The sequence below is a fragment of the Garra rufa genome, chromosome 6 (genome assembly GCF_049309525.1).
Source record: "Garra rufa chromosome 6, GarRuf1.0, whole genome shotgun sequence".
Classification (NCBI taxonomy): domain Eukaryota; kingdom Metazoa; phylum Chordata; class Actinopteri; order Cypriniformes; family Cyprinidae; genus Garra; species Garra rufa.
Window position 1 is genome coordinate 42,482,016 of NC_133366.1, and position 21,057 is coordinate 42,503,072.

A 21,057-nucleotide genomic window follows, 5' to 3' on the forward strand; every position below is an offset into this window, starting at 1 on the left:
ATACAGAGGTTTTCCAAGATGTGTTCCAATCTAAACAGGCCTCACAAGGGTTGATCAACAAAGTTGAGCACTCGTTCTGTGCATCAGGTTTAGAACCTGGCTTCAAAAACAGATGCATGAGTGCTGCCAGCATTGCTTTAAAGGTTGCAGAAGTAGAAGGTCCGCTTGTTAGTGCTCAGACCATACGCCACACACTGCAACAAGTAAGTTTGCATAGGCTTCGTCCCAGAGGGAAGCCTCATCTGAAGCTGGCTCACATGAAAGCCTGCAAACAGTTTGCTGAAGACAACTTGTCCAAGAGCATATATTACTGGAACCATGTCCTGTGGTCTGATGAAACTATAAGATAAACTTGTTTGGCTCAGATGGTGCCCAGCATGTGTGGCGATGCCCTGGTGAGGAGTACCAAGGAAATTGTGTCTTGCCTACAGTCAAGCATGGTGGTGGTAGCATCATAGTCTAGGGCTGTATGTGTGCTGAGCTGCAGTTCATTGAGAGAAACATGGATTCCATTATGTTCCGTAAATTCTGAAGCAGAACATGATGCCTTCCCTCCACAAACTAGGCCGAATGGCAGTTTTCCAACATGATAATGATCCCAAAGACAATCAAGATGACAACTGCCTTGCTGAGGAAGCTGAGGGTAAAAGTGATGGGGTGGCCAAGTATGTCTCCAGACCTGAACCCTATTAAGCACTTGTGGGGCATCCTCAAGCATAAGGTGGAGAACCATGTGTCTAACATCCAGCAGCCACTCTGATGTCATTATAGAGGAGTGGAAGTGGAGGGGGGGGGGGGGGGGGCTGGCAGTTTGCACCAATTTTCTGTAGAATGGCCCATATAATGTGACAAATTGAATTTTTTAAAAGTATGAATAGGCTAATCAAAAACACTGCATTATGATAAAATATGTTTACAGTTTTAGATGGCGATTTGAATGTTGCACCCTGCAGGATTCTGAAATGCCACGTTTATGAAAACTCTACAAGTGCATGATGTTTGTGAAGGCGGGGCATGGCTTTAAAAAAGGGAGGGGAGAAGGGGGCGAGGTGCTGTATGCAAACACGTTCAAGAGAGAGATGGCAACGTCAACGCGCATAATGATGAGCCCATGGAACCGTCGGACGTGAAAGCGCTTCTTCCTCCCGTTGGTGATCGACCCCTAGGTTTACATATCTGATCATCTGACACTGATCGGCGCATCTCATTTGAAGAGACCAGGAACCGAGGCAGAAGCTCAGAAAAAAAATCATTCAAGTGCTCTCCTTTCGGTCTACAGGAGGGACGAGAGGAGACTGACTGCGCTTCCCCGCATCTTCCTCGCGCTGCCGATTCCCCATCACAATGGCTCTGACCATCTGCACCAGATTCACGGACGAGTATCAGCTTTTTGAGGAGCTCGGAAAGTAAGTGCATGATTTTCCACTGCAGAATCATTGCATTCCTGTGCATTTGTTATATAATGTGCACGTCTGATGTTGCTAAACGCACAATAAAATGATGCGACTGCGACGCGTCTTCTGTTTGACAGCTCCGCTGTAATTGCAGAGAACGCTTCTAATAACCTTGCCGTGAGCGTTTGATTACATAGTCTCTGTCTCAAAGCCTAGCGAGCTGCCAACCCAGACGGCATTCTTTGACAATCACGCGCGTTTGGAAGAGAACGCAACGTTCCGAACGTGCCCGTGGTGCCCAAAATGCGGTGCATGTTGGCACCGCTCTAGGTTTTGTGACGCGGCCATTGTGATCATCACGTCAGATATCCGAACAGCTGGTATAATGTACATTTTAGGGGGGTGGGGCTCAAGCTTTTTACCCCGGAGACAGAAATGCTCATGGCAATGCGACAACAGTGCAGACACACATTCCCGTGCCGTTAATTATCGCGTTGGGGATTCCTTGCGTTGCGTTTGACTGACTGGGGAGGGGGAGGGTGCGCAGAGGCCACATCGGTGGTCCCGATCTGTGCGCGTTTCAGGAGATACCCCGGTACATTTCAGCATGTGATAGATTTATCAAATCCTACGTGCTGATGCGTTCAGATCTAAAATGTCCCGGATTGAGTTCGTTTTTAAGTCCTTTGTGACCTTAAATTGAAATCACTTGAAGAACAGTCCGTACAAAATATGATGTTGTCGAAACGTTTCTGCGCCATCTGTGCGGTGGCATCATGTATAAACATTGGGCATCACAGCTTGACTCCCCACTGATATGTAGAGATGCCTTTTTTCTGTTTGCACCATTTTTGATTTCATGAAATATGCAAATTATAATTATACACTGGATTATTTTTTGACAGTACCCCTTCAAAAGAAGGCAAAACAAAATGTTTGGGTTGCATGCATTTTTGCATACAAGTTTTAACAGCGTTTTCAAACAACGTTTCGCTAGCCAAAAGTAAGATTTCAAGTCAGAGTGCGCTAAATAGATACTCGCGAAATCGCTTTTACCTGAGAAGGTTGCTATAGCAACAGTACGCTGCTCGAGATTCCATTAGGATTAGACCCTCACAGTCTCTGACTAAACATAAGTAGCTAACTGTAATTATTACTTTATGATTGCTATGCACATCAAAAAAAAAAAAAAAAAAAATATATATATATATATACTGTATATATGTATTGACGTGCATATCAATAATAAATTAATAAATCAAATGTACAAAATTGACAGTATATATGTATACATACTGTTCTTTTTGTACATTTTATCTATTATCATTTTTTATCTTGTATATCTTTTAGTGTGTGTGTGTGTGTGTGTGTGTGTATTTATATTTATATACATATATTTATATATATATATATTTTTTTTTCTTGTAAAACATGCTCCAATAATCTATATACTATTTACAACTAAGGATTTTTTGTTTATTTATAATTTTACTATAAACCATATATGGTTACATTAAATAACAGTAAATGCAATTGAAATAATAATAATATTACTTTTTGATGATTTATAGTAAAACACACATATTAATTTATTTTATTGATTTTTATTTATATAATTTATTAATTATGTTAGTATTCATTTAATTCAGATTCATTTATTATATAATTTAAATAATGTAATTTAATTTGTATTATTTTTTGGCGATATGAAAAACAAAATTAATGTTATAAATATAATCCAAGAAAATGTGATCTTTTTTTTCATATATAATATAAATTTTTTCTTGCAAAGCGTACTCCAATAATCACACATGTGTGACCCTGAACCAAAAAAAACAGTCAAAAGGGTCAATTTTTGTTTTTATTTGAAAGCTAAAAGTGGAATAAAGAATAATACTTTTCATTGATGTATGGTTTGTTAGGATTAAAAATGGAATTGAAATATTGACAAAATCACCTTTAAAGGTGTGAAAATGAAGTTTGTAGCACTGCATATTACTAACCAAAAATTAAGTTTTAATAAATTAATTTACAGTAGGACATTTTCAAAATATATTCATGGAACATGATCTTTACTTAATATCCGAATGATTTTTGGCATTAAAAAATTTTAGTTATTTTTTTACTTAATCAAAAGAACCTAACTGCAGTTTGACTGAGATTAATTGGAGTGCACTGTGAAAAAATATAATTTTAGAAAACTGTTAAAAAAGGAGTTATCTGTTTTTGCAAATGAGTATTAGTATTAGTATTATTGGCCATATATTATTGTACTTAAAAAAAGGTTTATTTATTTAATTTTTTTTTTTAAAAGTGAGATTTGGAGGAAAATGCATAATTGTCTCATTCTCTATGAGTGAAGAACAATCACTCCAGAGGGGACATTTAAGGTGGCATGTAATTAACCCCTTCATTTCCAGCGAGCACTCACGCAAATTTGGCATGTGCACGCAGCCAGCGAATATGCTAAGCAATTTCAAAACACCCACACACGTTCATCAAACACACACGGACAAACAGCCATGGAAAACCGTAGTTGTGTAACCTTGGAAGTACTCAGGCTGTGCCTCAATCATGGCACAGATTCTGCTCTCCATGCCATATGCTCTATCCGTTCGGTGTCAGGGCCTCGTGCCCATTTTTTCCCTCACCGTCTTCTCTTTTTTCCCTCTTCTTCAGGGGCGCCTTCTCTGTCGTGAGGCGATGCGTGAAGATATCATCCGGCCAAGAGTATGCGGCCAAAATCATCAACACAAAGAAGCTGTCAGCCAGGGGTAAGTGACTTTTATTTAGTGTGCTGTGCCCCTGTCAGGTGCCACACAGGACCTGAGTACAGTTAATGGAGCATCTAGTGTAGCTGAACATGGCAGCATTTGATGTAAGCAGCACATCGGTTTAACCCGGGATAAGGGACTATGCATCTGGGTCTCATCTGGAGCTCTGTGCATGTGTTCTGACGTAACACATGCTTGCATCTAAGCATAGCTGTGAAGAAGCTGAAGGGATTATGTGTTTGAGAACCACATATCAATCTGAATACTGCATAAGAATGAGTATAGATGAGGTGTTAGGTGTGTATAAACACAGTAGGATGTGATGTGTGCTTATATATGGTGCTTTCAATGGCTTTGGCTGGTCTTATCCCCTGTTGGAAAGTGAGCGACCCAGTTCTTTCAGATCTGTCAGTGTAATTGTTGCTGTTGGCCTTTTTGCCTGCAGGCTCTGCCGCTATAGGGCAAAACCACCAATCAGCCTCCTTCCCATCCTCAGAACAACCAATCATTTCTCTTCTCCCACAGCATCTCTCCTCCTAAGAGCCAATCAAATGACTCACATTGCCTTTTTCTCAACAATTCCATCTTTTTGCACTTTTCGAAATGTGAATTTGAAAAGGGAAATCACAAATATTTTCTGGATCATTAGGATTGAATTACACCCCCTCCCTTTTCTGCACAGTGGGATTGAAATGGACACCTAGATTCTGGGATCAGTATCACTGCGCTGGTGCATGCTGGGATAGCGTTTCCAAAAATACAGCATCGGGTGGTGTGGCAGTTTATGTTGTATTCATATCTCTCTCTCTCTAGTGCTCATACTCGCCGAGCGCTGCAGTGCTCCGCTGCACTGGATGCTGTTCCGTGTCAGAGATGGTCTTAACCTCTTTCCACGATAAGCCCAGGAATTGCGATTTTATGAGCACACACGTATAAATGCCACTGCGCACAGACACACACACAGTGACACAAGAACCATCCTCGCTAGTGGGATCGTGACCTCCAGTCCTAGATTAACGCAGGGTAAAAGGTGACATTTAAGGAGGTGAGGTGATAACTGACAGGTCAAAAATTGCTGTTTTTCATTAATACGCTGCAAAAAAAGTCACAGTAACCTATTTGTCTTTTCTAAATTCAACTGCATTGTAAAAATGATTTGTCTGGTACATTAGAAGTAAGACAACCCGGGTAAATAGAGTAAAAAATGTAACAAATAGATATCATATTTCCCCAGCTGACTGATTGCATTAAGTATTGATAACATTAAAGGAATCATCGGATGCCCATTTTCCACAAGCTGATATGATTCTTTAGGGTCTTAATGAAAAGTCAATAACATACTTGGGTAACAATTTCTCAACGGTAGTGTAAAACAACACCCTTTTTACCTTTGTTAAAACCAGCTCTGTTCACAGCGAGCCGGTTCAGTGCACGTCCCTTCAAATGATAATGAGCTCTTCTCACCTTGCCCCTCTCTTCCATGGGGTGACGAGTTGTTCTCTGAGAGAGTGTAAACTTTAGCCGCATTTAGCTGTGAAACTTGCTAGCTAGCACATTATTAGAAAAGATTTGCAAAGATTCATAAAAAAACCCTTATACTTACTTCTTCTGTAGGTGAAGCTATAGTTGTGCGAACTTAGACGAATTCCGCATTCCTTTCAAAAACAAAAGTAATCCACTGCTTCTTCAGCGACTCAGATGTTGGGGATAAATGACAACTGCTGTGTTCATTATTATATCCAACAACAGAACACCTCAATTGCTTAGGAGATTTAACACACATTTATGTTCCAACAACATGAAACATAAAAGTGAATTTTGCATTCAATGACCCCTTTAAAGGAACATTCCACTTTTTTGGAAATAGGCTCATTCTCCAACTCCCCCCGAGTTAATAAGTTGAGTTTTACCGTTTTGAAATCCATTCAGCCGTTCTCCTGTTCTGGCGATATCACTTTTAGCATAGATTAGCATAGATCATTGAATCCTATTAGACCAATAGCATCACGTTCAAAAACGACCAACGAGTTTCAATATTTGTCCGATTTAAAACTTGACTCCTCTGTAGTTATATTGTGTACTAATATCGGCGGAAAATGTAAAGCTGCGATTTTCTAGGCCGATAAGTTTAGAAACTACACTCCCATTCCGACGTAATAGTCAAGGAAGTTTGCTGCCGTAACATGGCCGAAGCAGGCACAGTAATATCACGCAGCACGTGTGCAAATGCTAACCTAGCTGGGAACTAATTTCAGGCGCTGCGTGATGTTACTGTGCCTGCTTCGGCCATGTTACAGCAGCAAACTTCCTTGACTATTACACCAGAATGGGAGTGTAGTTCCTAATCTTATTGGCCTAGAAAAATTGGCCCTAAACCTACCCGATAGTGTTATCAAATGCAAAAGTGATATGAAAATGCATTTGACGAAAACGATTAAAAGTGCTCGCTGTTTTACAGCCTCTAGTGTTCATTTCTGTTGGAAACTGCAGGGATATGTACTTATTGGTACATATTTTGCGTCTTGCGAAACAGTTCCCACAGATACGTTTTGGTCATGAGATCAGGTAGCAAAGGTTCCATTTTAAAGGTTCTTTATGGAACCATAGATGCCTTTTGTCTGAATATTCATACTTGTTTAGTATACAGTAGATGTACCAAACTCCATAACAGCAAACTCTGTTCACTACTCTAAATTAGTAAGAAAAATGCTTAAGCGTAATATAAATCGTACACTGAAACTAAACACAATAAATTCACTTACAATATGGTCAAAATACAATAGTTCAAAACAAGTTTAATATCATACGCCATTTTCTTCTTATGAAAATTCATCGTGTGTGTGTTTTTTGGAAAAAAGACAGAAACTGATTAATAGTGAGATTTTTTGTTGTGTAAAAATAGAAAAACGCAGAGGAGGATAAAGACTAAACGAGAGAACTGGAATAAGAAAAAGGCAAAAGAGAGGTCAACAAACAAGCTGAGTACAGATTGTGTATTACGTAAGGCAAATGCCATGCAGAAGAGCAGAGGCATAAAATACAGCAAAGAATGATAAGAAGAAGAAGAAGGGATAGTGTTGGAGTTAGATGAAGAGGAGGGAGAGAATGAGAAAGTTGAAATGCAGTATGGTGTCTGACAAAACCACCAGATGGTCGTTGTCCATGTTGATGGTGCGACTGTATGTGTTTATGCCAATCTGATGAATGCTAAAAGAAAGAATCTGCTAGCTTATTACGATTTAGTCTTTTGGTGGTGAAGATAACTTAGAAAAAACAATGCCATTTGACCTTATCTGTCCTCATTTGCCATTTGTGAGCATTGCAGCGCTGTGCTCAGCTGTACTTAATTTTATAATCATTGCTTTGATGTACTATGGAGCTTAGTATGGGTAGATGGTGTATTTTATGTGACAAGAATGACAACAAGGCTGTGAAGAATAGGAGTACAGTATGTTCACTGGTTCATATTATGTAATTCGGTGCTGAACGCCACATTTAAAAAAAACTGAAGAAGAGCTGTTCCATTCCACAAAAGGTTCTGTATAGTGGAAAAAGATTCTTTAAAATTTTACACTAAGAAAAACAATGGTTCTATTAAGAACTGTTCGCTGAAATGTTCTTTAGAGAACAAAAATAGTTCTTCTATGGCATTGCTGTGAATCTGGAACCTTTATTTTCAAGAGTGTACAATGGTGAGATGGTTTGTCAATGATTAATATATTGAAATTGTTGTCGTTTTACTCAATATTTATAATATTTTACTCAAAGTTTATATTTAATTAACTTGTATTATATATACATTCGCTTAAGGCTAAATTTGCCAAACCTCTCTCTTGATGCATGGTTTTCAATCAGGGAACCGAGGCCTATTAGAGTGCCTCAGTAAACATTCAAGGAGGCCTCAAGATGACTTGATTTGAAATAAGACAAGACAAGAATTAAAATATAAGCTAATTTTAAGTGTTTTAATTGACACCTTTAACAACAACCTGGATAAATAAGGAAGCCCAATTTTAAAAGTGTAATTTCTAGACCTCAAAAATTAATCATACAATAAATCTAATCTTAAAACTTAGTTGTAATTTTTAAGAAATTATATGGTAAAAATTTAGCTAAATCTTTTTAGAAATCTTAACCAGCAAATCAAGAATGGCTCGAAAAATTACTGGGGCTAGGACTAAGCAGTATCGAAAAAAAAAATGACATTGGGGTAGATGTTTTTCCTGCAATATATTATTGCAATCTGTAAAAAAATAAAAACAGGATTTCTCACCAGATGACTTGAATAACTATATTTGGACATAATGAATCATTTGATGGGGTGATTGTGTTGCAAAATGCATCTGCATAGAAAATAATTTTTAAAAAGGCTGAAGAGTGTAAAGCCATTTTAGAACTGAACCATTTAAGAAAAAAATTAGGTATTCATACTAATATAATAATTTACTATTTGAAAAATCTCTTTTCAAAATTTTTTCCAGATTTTATAGGCCACATTTCCATGGTTTTGGACAAATTCAGTATGACTATACAATAATAATAATTTAAAAAATATGGTCATTATTATGAAATAAAAATATTAAACAAAATAAGAATATATTATTATTATTATTATTGCCACACACAAAAAAAATGTGCTGTCAGTTTCAGACTGAAGCTTGGCACTTGTTCATTTACACCAAGAGCCAAGCTGTTCTAAGACACTAAAACACTGTATCATAAACTACACACTTATAAATGCCACATATATTTATGCTATTAAATTTTATTTCAATGTATACAACAGTTCTTTCTGGTTCTCAAATCTGATTGGCTGATAAGAGTGCGATATTAGAGTGATAACAGAACTCCAACAACCGTTTCATTGTTTGTATCACTCCGCTTGTAGGATTTTTCACAGCGAGTGTCATGGCGGACACCCAAAACCACTATAATTTTAAAAATAATACTGTTTTTGTGTCGCAGAATGTAGCTTTAAGAATTTTTTAGGGTGAGAATGTACTTGTTTAGACTATTTCGGTTTAAAAATAAACAAATGCTCTGAGCAGCGCTGTTATCGGAAATCACCCTAAAGGATAGTATGACAAAGATTTCCTCAGTGGACATTCAAACTAAAGTTTTATTGTGAAAATGAGATTGAGCTGATGAATGAATGCTGTATCAGATGCAGGTAATCGCACACTCGCTACGATCATCTATCTCTCATAATACTCTACTCCACGTAATAGAATGTTTTTAATACAGTAATACAATAAGCTTTTAATGAAGCAACGCAACATTCCTTCGTTACTAGTTTTAAAGTGACGTTTCCGATTATTAATGGAGGCTAGGGCTCAGCTGTTAAACTGTCAAACTCAGATTTTAATCCGCGATGGAAGGAAGTAGCTCTGCTTAAAAGAGGGTTTTTAAAGACACCCTGTTGTTGTTTCTTATGTATTTACACACTCGTGTCGGCGAACTGTTGTATGAACACAATATCACAATATTACTCGTATATTTTGTGGGGCCTTCGAATATTGTTGTGGACAATGTGTTCCTTGGAGACAAAAAGGTTTAAAATCACTAATCCAGATATCTGTATTGGCATTAGCCATTTTAAAAAAGTGTCAATCAATCACTACTTTTATAAGTGCTTTACTTTAATGAACTATAAATGGTTTTCCAACCTGATCTCATGGCAAGTGAGGTTGTACAAATACGTATGATTTTTTTGCGAAATCTTACGTATATAACAAGTTCCCCAATTCGTACGAATTTGTATGAATGTCCTACACCTAACCCCGCTAAACCTACTCGTCACGGGGTCTATAGACAAATCATACAAAATCTTATGTGTAAGGTTGTTCGAAATTGTACAAATTAGCCACCACGTAAAATACGTACAAATTGGTTATGAGGTAAGTGTTGGGTTTTCATCATTTAGCATGCACAGATATTAATAGAATTAAATGTAGTATTTTTATTTATTTATTTTTTCACACAATGGATTCATAATAAATGTTTCGCATTACGATGCCAATTTGAACATTTCAGAATATTGACAATAATTTAGAGATAGTGTTAATGAAGAATTCACATGAGCTCTGTCTGAGCTGCTGTTCAAGGCAGAACGTTCATTACCTCTGAATCTCCTTGACCTATGTTGAGTCATTCACTCATGGTGTGTGTGAAAGAGAGAGACTACAATCACATGAGAGGCTATGGTGCTGCAAAGCTAAAAATAAACTCATTGGTTTCTCAGACAGCACTTCATAAGCGGCCATACAGTACTCTCTATCTCTCTATCTCTCTTTCTCTCACTCTCTCTCTCTCTCTCTCTCTCTCTCTCACACACACACACACACACACACACACACACAGGTTTAAATGGAGATGGAATTTGAGAACACATAAGAATGGATTATCGAATAAACAAACATTGGGAACTAATTTTTCTTTCTATAAGTCTTCATATAATCTATTTGTGGTGTTTTACATAAGCAGTTACATAAATTCTAAATCATAAACATCTTAAAGTCATTTTCTAAATGTCTGTTTAATATCTGTCAGGAAGCTACTTCTAAAAAAATACATCTTCCAGATGAAAATGCACACATCAAATAGACATCTCTGCAATGAAGCTCAATTTAGTTAGCGACAGCAATTAGCCTGTCAACTGATTAGGCTACTAGCTCAGCATACAGCTACCTAATTAGCCTGTTGGTTGGGCGTACTGCTAACTGATTAGCCTGTAACACTCCATTGTGAAAAATAATTACACTTCAGCACGCTTTTAGAAGTACCAAGTAAGAGTACTAATTTTGGAAATAATATACTTTGAAAGAAAATACTTAAAGGGATACTTTATCCAAAAATGAAAATTCTGTTATTAATTACTCATTACTCATGTCGTTCCAAACTGGTAAGACCTTCGTTCATCTTCGAAACAAGTACAAACTATTTTAACAGTGTCCTTACTACCTTTCTGGGCCATCTCTGTTGAAAAAAACAGCATATGCTGGTTAGAGGTTTTGATGCTGGGATGCTGGTTTTAGCTGGTTTATGCTGGTCTTTGCTGGTTTATTCTGTTCCTTAGCTGGTCATGTTGCTGGTCAAGGACCAGCATAAACCAGCAAAGGACCATCAAAGGACCAGCTTAAACCAGCATCCCAGCATCAAAACCTACCTAACCAGCATATGCTGTTTTTTTAAAACAGGAATTTGAACATTTCAGTTGTGTTGCTGTCTATGCAGAGCCAGAAAGCTTTTGGATTTCATCATAAATTTCATTCTGAAGATGAACAAAGATCTTATGAGTTTGGAAGGGCATGAGGATGAGTAATTAATGTCAGAATTTTAATATTTTAGTGAACTATCCCTTTAAGTAAACCAAATGTAATTTATTGAACTCAAGATTGCTTTCTTGACCCACTTAAGTAGGACTTAAAGGAGTAGTTCACTTTCAGAACAAAAATTTACAGATAATTTACTCACCCCCTTGTCATCCAAGATGTTCATGTCTTTCTTTCTTCAGTCGTAAAGAAACTGTGTTTTTTGAGGAAAACATTTCAGGATTTCTCTCCATATAATGGACTTCTATGGTGCCCCTGAGTTTGAACTTCCAAAATGCAGCTTTAAAGGACTCTAATTTGTACTCTAAATTGTATTTTTTATTTTTATTTTTTAGAAAATAACCGATTGTTTTGCTAGATTAAGACCCTTCTTTCCTCGGCTGTGATCGTTTAGAGCCCTTTGAAGCTGCATTTTGGAAGTTCAAACTCAGGGGCACCATACACTCTTAAAAAGGATGTGTTAAAAACAACACAGCCTGTGTTGTTTCTTAACACACATTTTGTGTTAATTTTAACTCAACTAGTGTGTTATTCCAGCTAACACAGAAAATGTGTTGATTTTTTCTACACACTATTGTGTTATAAATACACAATTTGTGTCAATTATGTGTTATTTTTACCAAATTTTTGTATGCAATAAAGACACTGCAAACTAATGTATAGTTTAAACACAATTTATTAAACCTGCTACTAACAATTACATAACTCAAAAAGGTTAAAGAGAGGTAAACAATCAATTCAATCATTTCAACATATAATTGTTCCTTGAGTGAAAAGTTGTTAATGGTTTATAAAGTTTGTACTTTAAAAAAAAGTGGTGTTTGACAACCTCTTAAGCAATAATCGTTTTATTTACATATTTTTATTAGCATACAAGTGATGGTGAGGGTGGTGAGATGAAGTCTCTCGTTTGTCTCTGTCATGTCAGTAACTGCCACAAGCACTTCAGGAGTGTCTTCCAGTCAAAGCTGCAAGAGTGAAATAAAGATACTTTTGTTATTTATAGGCTACACATAGCGAATATTGTAAAATAGCGATAGCTAAAAAGGCAAGAAAAGCTTTAGCATTAGAGATTATGTTAGCGTTTTAGGGCAATTTGCACAATACATGTCACAACGAAGCTGTTCATTTTCAAAGAGAAAGACGCGACGAACGAATGCATTTTCTCATTAGCACTACAACGTGTCAATGATGAATTAAAAGCGATTCTGTTCACAATTAATCCAACAAAAGAAACCATAAAGCTTGTTAAAATAAGCTCCCACCGTCGTGATGTGCCGCAGACGCAGGCGCAGCTCGCATCGGTATTCGTGAGGCAATTTTACCACGTATATATGTGCCAAATGCCCCTCGACCGTCTCCAAACGATCACAAAAGACATTTTAAAAACGTATAATGGCAAATACAAACATTTCTTACCTTCACACATCGAAGTTATGTCCTGACGATGAAATCTTGCAGCACGAGGAAATTAGCTTGTCTCAGTAGAATAACGGCTCATGAAGTGAGGCAAGCAGCAATGTGATTGGCTGATATTTAACACATATTGTGTTGGACACACTGTGTTGGATATTTTCTTTTTTCGTTTTCGTTTTTAACACACATTTAACACAAAGTAACACAAAATGTGCTAAAATAGACATAACACAAACAATGTGTAAAAAATTAACACATCCTTTTTGAGAGTGTAGAGAGATAAATCCTGAAATGTTTTCCTCAAAAAACATAATTTCTTTACGACTGACAAAAGTAAGACATGAACATCTTGGATGACAAGGGGGTGAGAACATTATCTGTAAATTTTTGTTCTGAAAGTGAACTACTGCTTTAAGTGCATTTTTCATATGTTATTTCATAATTACTTCTGTTGCTTTTATAATATGGTTAACATGTAGGCCTACTTCTAAGAGTACTAACAAGAATTATGGTAAACTAAAATATACTTTTAGTCATTTTCATTTAAACTTGAACGTCATTTGTGAACGTGTAATTCCACATTTGTAATAAAGTTGCAATTTAGTAAATATGAAATATACCAACGTGAAATGTAATATTAAGTAAGACACTACAGTTAAAATTACAATCAAGTACTTAACGTGTGCTTTAGTATGGTAGTAAACACATCAAAATAAGTGTTTTACATGATTACAAATTCTTGTATATGTTTTGTCTGTGTTTTCTCCTTCTCTAAGCCTGCTGCCTCGTTGCTCGTATCATACCTGCAAAGACAGCATTTTTCAGTTTTCGGACGTAACCTATTTCTCTGTTCAGGCTCTGTGCAAAACTAGTAGGTCAGTGCTCAGACTATGTAGTATAGCACAGAGAGAAACTCAATGCCCACTTTAATAAACTAGGCCATGGAATTCTGAGGAGAGATAGCTAGGGCACTTTTAATTAGAGACACATTCTCTCAGTTCCCCGTCTCTCTCTTTTGCTCTTTGACCAGTAGTTCAGATTCGCTCATGTCTGAGGGCTGTAACTCGCTGGAGAGTCTGTGGTCTCGTTAGAGCTAAAGGGTCACTTGCCTGAGAGACACGGAGGGCCTATCACCCTCCGTCCCTGAGGCTGTAAACAAAAGGAGCTAAACATCATCACAGATTGCAGAATAGTCAGAGTAATGTTTCACGCTGAACCATGTATCCATTGAGAACTGAATGTTCTGTTCTAAACTCTTGTCTGGGTGGTTGAAGAAGTTGTACATCCTCAGTGTGTCCTTGATTGTGTGTCTGTGTGGGTGTGGGTGTAGGCAGTCCTTTGTAATATTTTTGATGTTCTGACAGGTCAACAATTTAGACTGAAGTCATCTCTTAGCAAAAGTGACAGACTGATACATCAGCCAGGCCAATAAATCAGCTATTTTGAGATTATTGGCCTCACTTGGCCAATTAACAGAAGCATTAGCTCTCCCTGATGTCTCCTTAATGTCTCTCCTAGTGTCAGTTTCGAAATCGATCATCAGCCTAGTCAATGAATAATGGATTCCTCACAAATATTTTTAGCGGGGTTTCGGAAGTCGGCCTATCGCTTTCGCTATAGTGCTATTGATTTTTAATTAACGTTAATGTATAAACAGCTTGAAATCGATTTACCGTCAGCTCTGAAGTTGTGTGATTTTGTTTTCTTTTAGTTTTCTTTAGTATACTAGCCTAATTCCCTGTGAATACCGACAGTGCACACAATCCTGCGGCGGTCAACGCCTCGGATCGACCAATCAGAGTAGTAACCGTTACCATGGAAACAAGAACTGCACTGAAAGAGCTCAGCGGCAGACTCCAATTCCCATGAAGCATTGCAATAAACTATCACGTTTTATACATTATCAGTCGAAAGTTTATGAACAGTAAGATTTTTAAGGAATCTTTTCTGCTCACCAAGCCTGCATCTATTTGATCCAAAATACAGAAAAGCAGTAATATTGTGAAATATTTTTACTCTTAAAAATATCTGATTTCTATTGGAATATACAGTATTTTGAAATGTAATTTATTCCTGTGACCAAAGCTAAATTTTCAGCATCATTACTCCAGTATTCAGTGTCACGTGATTCTTCAGATTTCATTCTATGCTAATTTGTGGTTAATGTTTATTATTATTATTATCAATATTTGAAACAGTTGAGTACTTTTTTATGGAAATGATAGAAATTAATACTTTTATTTAGCAAGGATGCTTTAAATTGATCAAAAGTGATGATAAAGACATTTATAATGTTACAAACTATTTCTATTTTAGATAAATGCTGTTCTTCTGAACTTTCATCAAACAAACTGAAAAATTCTACTTCTAAAATATAATAATAACGTATTCAAATATATTGATAATATAATGATATTAATGTTTCTTGAGCAGCAAATCAGAATATTAGAATGATTTCTGAAGGATCATGTGACTGGAGTAATGATGCTAAAAATTCAGCTTTAAAATCACAGGAATAAATTGCAATAAAATATATTCAAAAAGAAAACAGTTATTAGTTAATAGTACAAATATTTCAACATGGTACAGTTTTTGCTGTACTTTGGCTCAAATAAATGCAGGCTTTATCAGCAGAAGAGACTTCTTTAAAAACATTAAAAATCTTACTGTTCAAACATCCTTTTTTTAGTCAAATGCCTCTCTTATACTTTTATTTTTTACAGAATTTGTAACCTGTGGTAAAAAGTGGTTTACAGCTCTTTATTGGGGATTTTCCCAGTCCCAAGAAAAAACTAATTAGGAAAAATACTTTGGAATCAAGACTGCTGATACATGCGGTCACTAATATTGTAAAAAGTAATATTTTCAACTTATTTGTGAACATTGTAGTCTATATTGACTTTATAACTAACCATATTGTCATCGGCCATTGAGAACCTGTTCAGTAAACAGGTGACCTCTATTACTAGTTTCATCCATATAACATACAGTGAGCATCAGGCATCTCATTGTGAAAAAATAGTTTGCAGAAAACCTTACCATGTACAGTATCTTTTGTGAGCCTTTGTATATAATAATTATTTAAATAATCATGAACAGTGTAACCTCCCAGGTGTTAAAGGCACAATAGGTTTTTTTATTAAAACACTGAAGAATCACTGAAACAATGTTTTTTTTTTAGTTGTGTACTTAACTGCCCTACAAAGCAAAAAGGCAGTAACTACGCCGAGTGCAGAACTGAGAAAAATGACTTTAAAGTTATCCTGTCATCCAGCCTGTTATCCAATGTTAAAACCGTCCCATGAGGATGGCGTGAAATCACACACATTTGAGATAAGATATTTTGTCACATAACAAAGGATGCCTTGAATGTCATGAAAATGATAATAACTAATTTTTTACTAAAAATGCAGTTACTGCCTTTTTGCTTTGTAGGGCAGTTAAATTATCCCAAATGTTCCCAAGAATGCTTAAATCTAGAGAAATAAGCAGTTTTGACTAGTGTCCCAGTCACGCTTGTCTCTCATTAGCAAACACAACCCTGCTTCATGCTAAAGTGATGTTTCTAAAACTTTAATACATTAGCTCATCCATGATCATGATTACTGTCCGAGACCTGTCGAATTGCATCGGCTGTAGGGATGAAGATTACAACTCCCATGATTCCACACTCAATTAAAGCATCATCAAACTATACCTTTGTTGTGAATATGCGCCCTCTAGCAGCGAAAATTACATACTGTGCCTTTAAGAGAGGCATCTACAGTGATTTACAGCTATGTATCCCCAAAAAATGCAAATATATGCAATTTTGCAATACATTTTGCAAATTCTGTTCATAACTTTAAATAGTGCAACACAAATTGTTTATGCTTTTGAATTTTGTCTGGATAGTTTTACTTTTGGACTATACTACATGTACTTGGTGCACCAGGAAAAAAACAACAACAGTAACTATGTAAATCTAGCTGTATCTGGAAGATAAAGAAGTCAGTGCATGGTTCTCTTCTGGGCTGAATATAGGCAGCTGGGTACAGATCAGAAGATTGCGAACGTTGTTATTTATTTATTTATCAAGCATGATTGCTATGGCCAAGTCAAAGGACTAGCCAAGTTCGGTCATTCATTTCAGAGGTTTATTGCTCTCTCTCTCTCTCTCTCTCTCTCTCTCTCTCTCTCTCTCTCTGATGATCTCAAATCTCTCATTAATCTCCTGGAAAAGCAGCACAAAACATGAAGGAATACTCTGTATCTCTCTCTCACACACACACACACACACACACACACACACACACACACACTCTCTCTCTCTCTCTCTCTCTCTCTCTTGCCTCTCTCTTGCTTTCTCTCTATCACGCACACACACACACACACACACACACACACACACACACTGCTGCAGTGCGGAAGGCTTCAGATAGCAAGTAAAAAAAAAAAAAAGAACAGCATAGAAAAGAGGGGAGGAGGCGGGACTGTCAAATTTAGGCCTTTTCCTGCTACTGACCGGACTGCATTTTACACATACTGTATATATAGTGCACACACTGCTCTACTACTGACCAGACTAATTCAGTGTACAGTTCTGTATAAAAAGGCCATGTACAAATGCTAGAATCCACAAATATACTGACATTCAGCCCTTGGTGTATGGTTTCCTATTACCTCAAAACTGATGCTACAATTAATAGCCTCGCACAAATGTACATCATATAGACAGTTATACAATTATGACCACATTTTCCCTTGTTTTCCCCTCGTTTATCGTATTTGAGATATTTGTATAATAGATTTCCCTCTCTATTTATTATATTTACGACATTAATGCAAAAATCCATAATTCTGCTCTCCTGCATTAATTGTTTCATTGCTGTTGTCCAATAATAAAAGTGTAATTTATGATGGTGTTTGTTCTTGGTCCAAAGCCAGATTAACAGCACCAATATTGTTCAGTATGAATCAGCCATCTGCTTCAGTGTAGATCTAAGCACGTCTTGGGATTCATATATTTATCTGCGCCTAATTCATGTGCTGAAAGATTTTTGTTTTTTGTATTTTTGAATACATGATGTGAGAAATATGTAACTAGCAGTTGTGTAATCATGATATGGTGGTATTGTTAAGAACTATTTACTGCCTGCAGTCTCATTTGAATGAGGTGTTAAAACTTTAGTGCTGAACTTTGAGAGTTGTGCATTAATTGCTTGGGTTCTGTGGGATCCAGAGGGTTCTGCTATTTGCATGCAGGGCTGGTTCCACTGCAGAGAGGAAGAGAGGCCTTTGCGTTCTGATTGGTGGAGGAGTTGCTAGACAACAGATGTCTGGCCGGTTGGCAGGTGGACTACCTGTGGAGCTGGGGGTGGGGGGAGTTTATTAGTGATAGAAAGAGAGAATTACGATAAACTGACATAAACTGATCTTATTCCATAAAAATAGGGAACGGAGTTTGAGCTAATGTGCATGCCTCATCCCCCTCGTCCTCTTCACAACTTAATTTATTCCCTCCATCTGAACAAAAATGAGGGAAGGAGCTGAATGTGGCCTAAGGCTGAACAGACATGAGCTATTCATTTATGATCTCAATTCAAATTCAAATGAATCATGTTTTCATATGATTCACCAGGCTTCATTTCACAATGAATCAGCTGCGATTTTTTAGTTAGCTACGTGCGGATTTGCATACTGGCATGCATCTCATGCTATTTTAGCAGTATTTTATGCGTACTGTGAACAAAATACCTAAATGGCTTCTGTTAAAATGAGCAGTATTCATGTATTTTGTCAATCTTTCATTTTTCAACATAACACATATCTTTCTCTTTTTAAAGCGTGTGTTTTTTCACCCAAAATTAAAATTCTGATATCTTTTACTTACCCTCAAGTTGTTCCAAACCCATATGGGTCTTTTTCTTCTGTTGAGCACAAAAGAAGCAATTTTAAAGAGTGTTGGTAACCAAACTATTGACAGTAGCCATTGACTTCCATAGTATGAGAAATAAAAACTATGGAAGTCAATGGCTACCATCAACTGTTTGGTTACCAACATACTTCAAAATAGCTTCTTTTGTGCTCAGTGTAAATGATGATAACATTTTCATTTTTGGGTGAACTATCCTTTTAACTCGTTATTTAATCAGACTTTTTACACAAAAATGAATTATACATGCAAAATAAGCCTTTCTGCTATGAATTTAGCATTTAACATTTAATGAGGTCCTACTTGCATACTGCAGACAGTTTTTTTTCTGTGCATTAAGGAAGATTTCTAAAAGAAAGTGTGCTTTATTAATTTGTCTTCCCCTGTAACTGTGCCTTAATGGCTTGTTAAACGTTTTTGACTGACGTCAGATATTCTGAATCCTGAATCGTGTCAGATGATTCTTTGGAGAATTGTGTTTTTTCTGATTGCGAGTTAAGTTTAGCATGTTTTTTTATATCAGATTAGTACAGAAGCGAGAAGAGCGCATGTGGTTATTTATAGTTTTCTGCAGGTCAGGGTGCCATCTGCCCTGCATACACCCTCACAGGCATCAAAACACTGTCCTCTGGTGGTGATTTAAAGATCTGCAGTCTCTCACTTGACATGAAAAGTCACAGTTTCAGTAACAGATCTGCCTGCTATATCTAATGGGTCAATATTGTCCAGTATATCAGCTGTAGTCTCAACAAATTGTGTTTTGGAATCTGTTTCAGACCACCAGAAGCTGGAGAGAGAGGCCAGGATTTGCCGTCTCTTGAAACACCCGAATATTGGTAATGGACTCAGATGTTTTACTAAAGATTTGTATTACCTAATGGTAACTAAAGATGAGGAAATGACCGAGAAAAATTCTCTTTGTAGTTCGACTCCATGACAGCATATCGGAGGAGGGCTTCCATTACCTAGTTTTTGATCTGTAAGTATATATATTAACTTAATATGCTCTTTTTCTCCACAGTTCTCCACGCTGTCTTTTCTATCTTTGCTTTCTCAGAGTCTGTGTGGATAGTATTAGACTGCCCCATTTACAAAGTGCTACTGATATTTATGTGATAGCAGGACAGTGCCCAGAGGGCTGCCTTCGGCAAACCAGTGAGTCAGTGAGCCCACTTTCAGCTCTGCTTTATAGAACTGACTTGCAGAATACATTTTATTTTTCGGCTACGTTCACACTGCAGCTACTACAGGCGTCAGTCCTGTTGTGGAGTATTCAATAGTTTCATTCACAAACAGTTTGATAATAAACTAACATGACAACCAAGATATGATATACCCGACCTGTCAAAAGTTCTTTTATGCTTATTTATTTGAGAAATATGGTAAAAAACGCTATAGTGTGAAATATTGTTACAATTTAAAAGATCTGTTTTCAATTATTTATTTTAAAATGAAATTACATAACTAAAAATGGATTTGGTGCTCAATTATTATTGGCGATCACTTATTAATAATGATTCTAATTAATATGAATGTTAAAGGAACCGTATGTAAGAAATTTATTTCAGTTAATCATAAAATGGCCCTGACATGTCACTAGACATTAGGAAATCATGTTCATTTTCAAATACTTATATCACTGACAACAGTGGTCCGGCCAGGATATTGTCATTTAAAAGTGAAAGTTGCAGCCCTCAACTGATGTTATTGTTGTCATTTTGTGTTTTGGTCTGAAGCTCCACCCTCCAGCTATCGACTAATCACGAAGTCAGTAGAGTTTCATCATCCGGGTTGCCAGCTCTGCTCTAGTTACAGCTGTAGCTACGAACGTGTCAGATAAAACATGTATAACGTTACGAAACCTAAAAGCCTCGTTATGAATCCGAAATACGTCGTGACAAAGTCCGAAATAAAACATGGATTTGTATAGGAGATGCCTTTGAAAGATGGAGACGGCTGAAAACAGAGACGAATTTGAAGACAGACGCCAACGTTGCTAATTTTATCCTGGACAGGTAAGATTCATCTATGTTTGGCTAACTTTGCTTCCGTACACAGTGGATTTTCCACGGTCGGCAGTACTAAATGCGTTCATAAAAAGCGTTATATCGCACCACTAGCAGGGTATGAAAACAATCTATGTTCCGACTGAAATGTGGTATTACAGTACATCTTTACGAAATATTTGGCTAATCGCCATTAGTTAATTTTTGCGATACATAATTACT

At 36.8% G+C, this 21,057-nt stretch overlaps 1 protein-coding gene across 11 annotated transcripts in view; it reads left to right on the forward strand.

The window, feature by feature from the left end:
- The first annotated feature begins 1,066 nt into the window (after nucleotides 1-1,066).
- Nucleotides 1,067-21,057, forward strand: part of camk2d2 (calcium/calmodulin-dependent protein kinase (CaM kinase) II delta 2) — a 51,755-nt gene continuing 31,764 nt past the window's right edge. For 5 of the 11 annotated variants that reach the window (XM_073843259.1, XM_073843260.1, XM_073843264.1 and 2 more), the window contains exons 1-4: nucleotides 1,070-1,406; nucleotides 4,074-4,168; nucleotides 19,606-19,665; nucleotides 19,754-19,808. In XM_073843259.1, the coding sequence (XP_073699360.1) occupies nucleotides 1,345-1,406; nucleotides 4,074-4,168; nucleotides 19,606-19,665; nucleotides 19,754-19,808 (272 nt within the window). In that variant the 5' untranslated portion in view covers nucleotides 1,070-1,344. Of the gene's footprint in view, nucleotides 1,407-4,073; nucleotides 4,169-19,605; nucleotides 19,666-19,753; nucleotides 19,809-21,057 lie in introns of all 11 variants that reach the window. The other 6 variants (XM_073843254.1, XM_073843262.1, XM_073843256.1 and 3 more) reach the window with 3 other exon arrangements.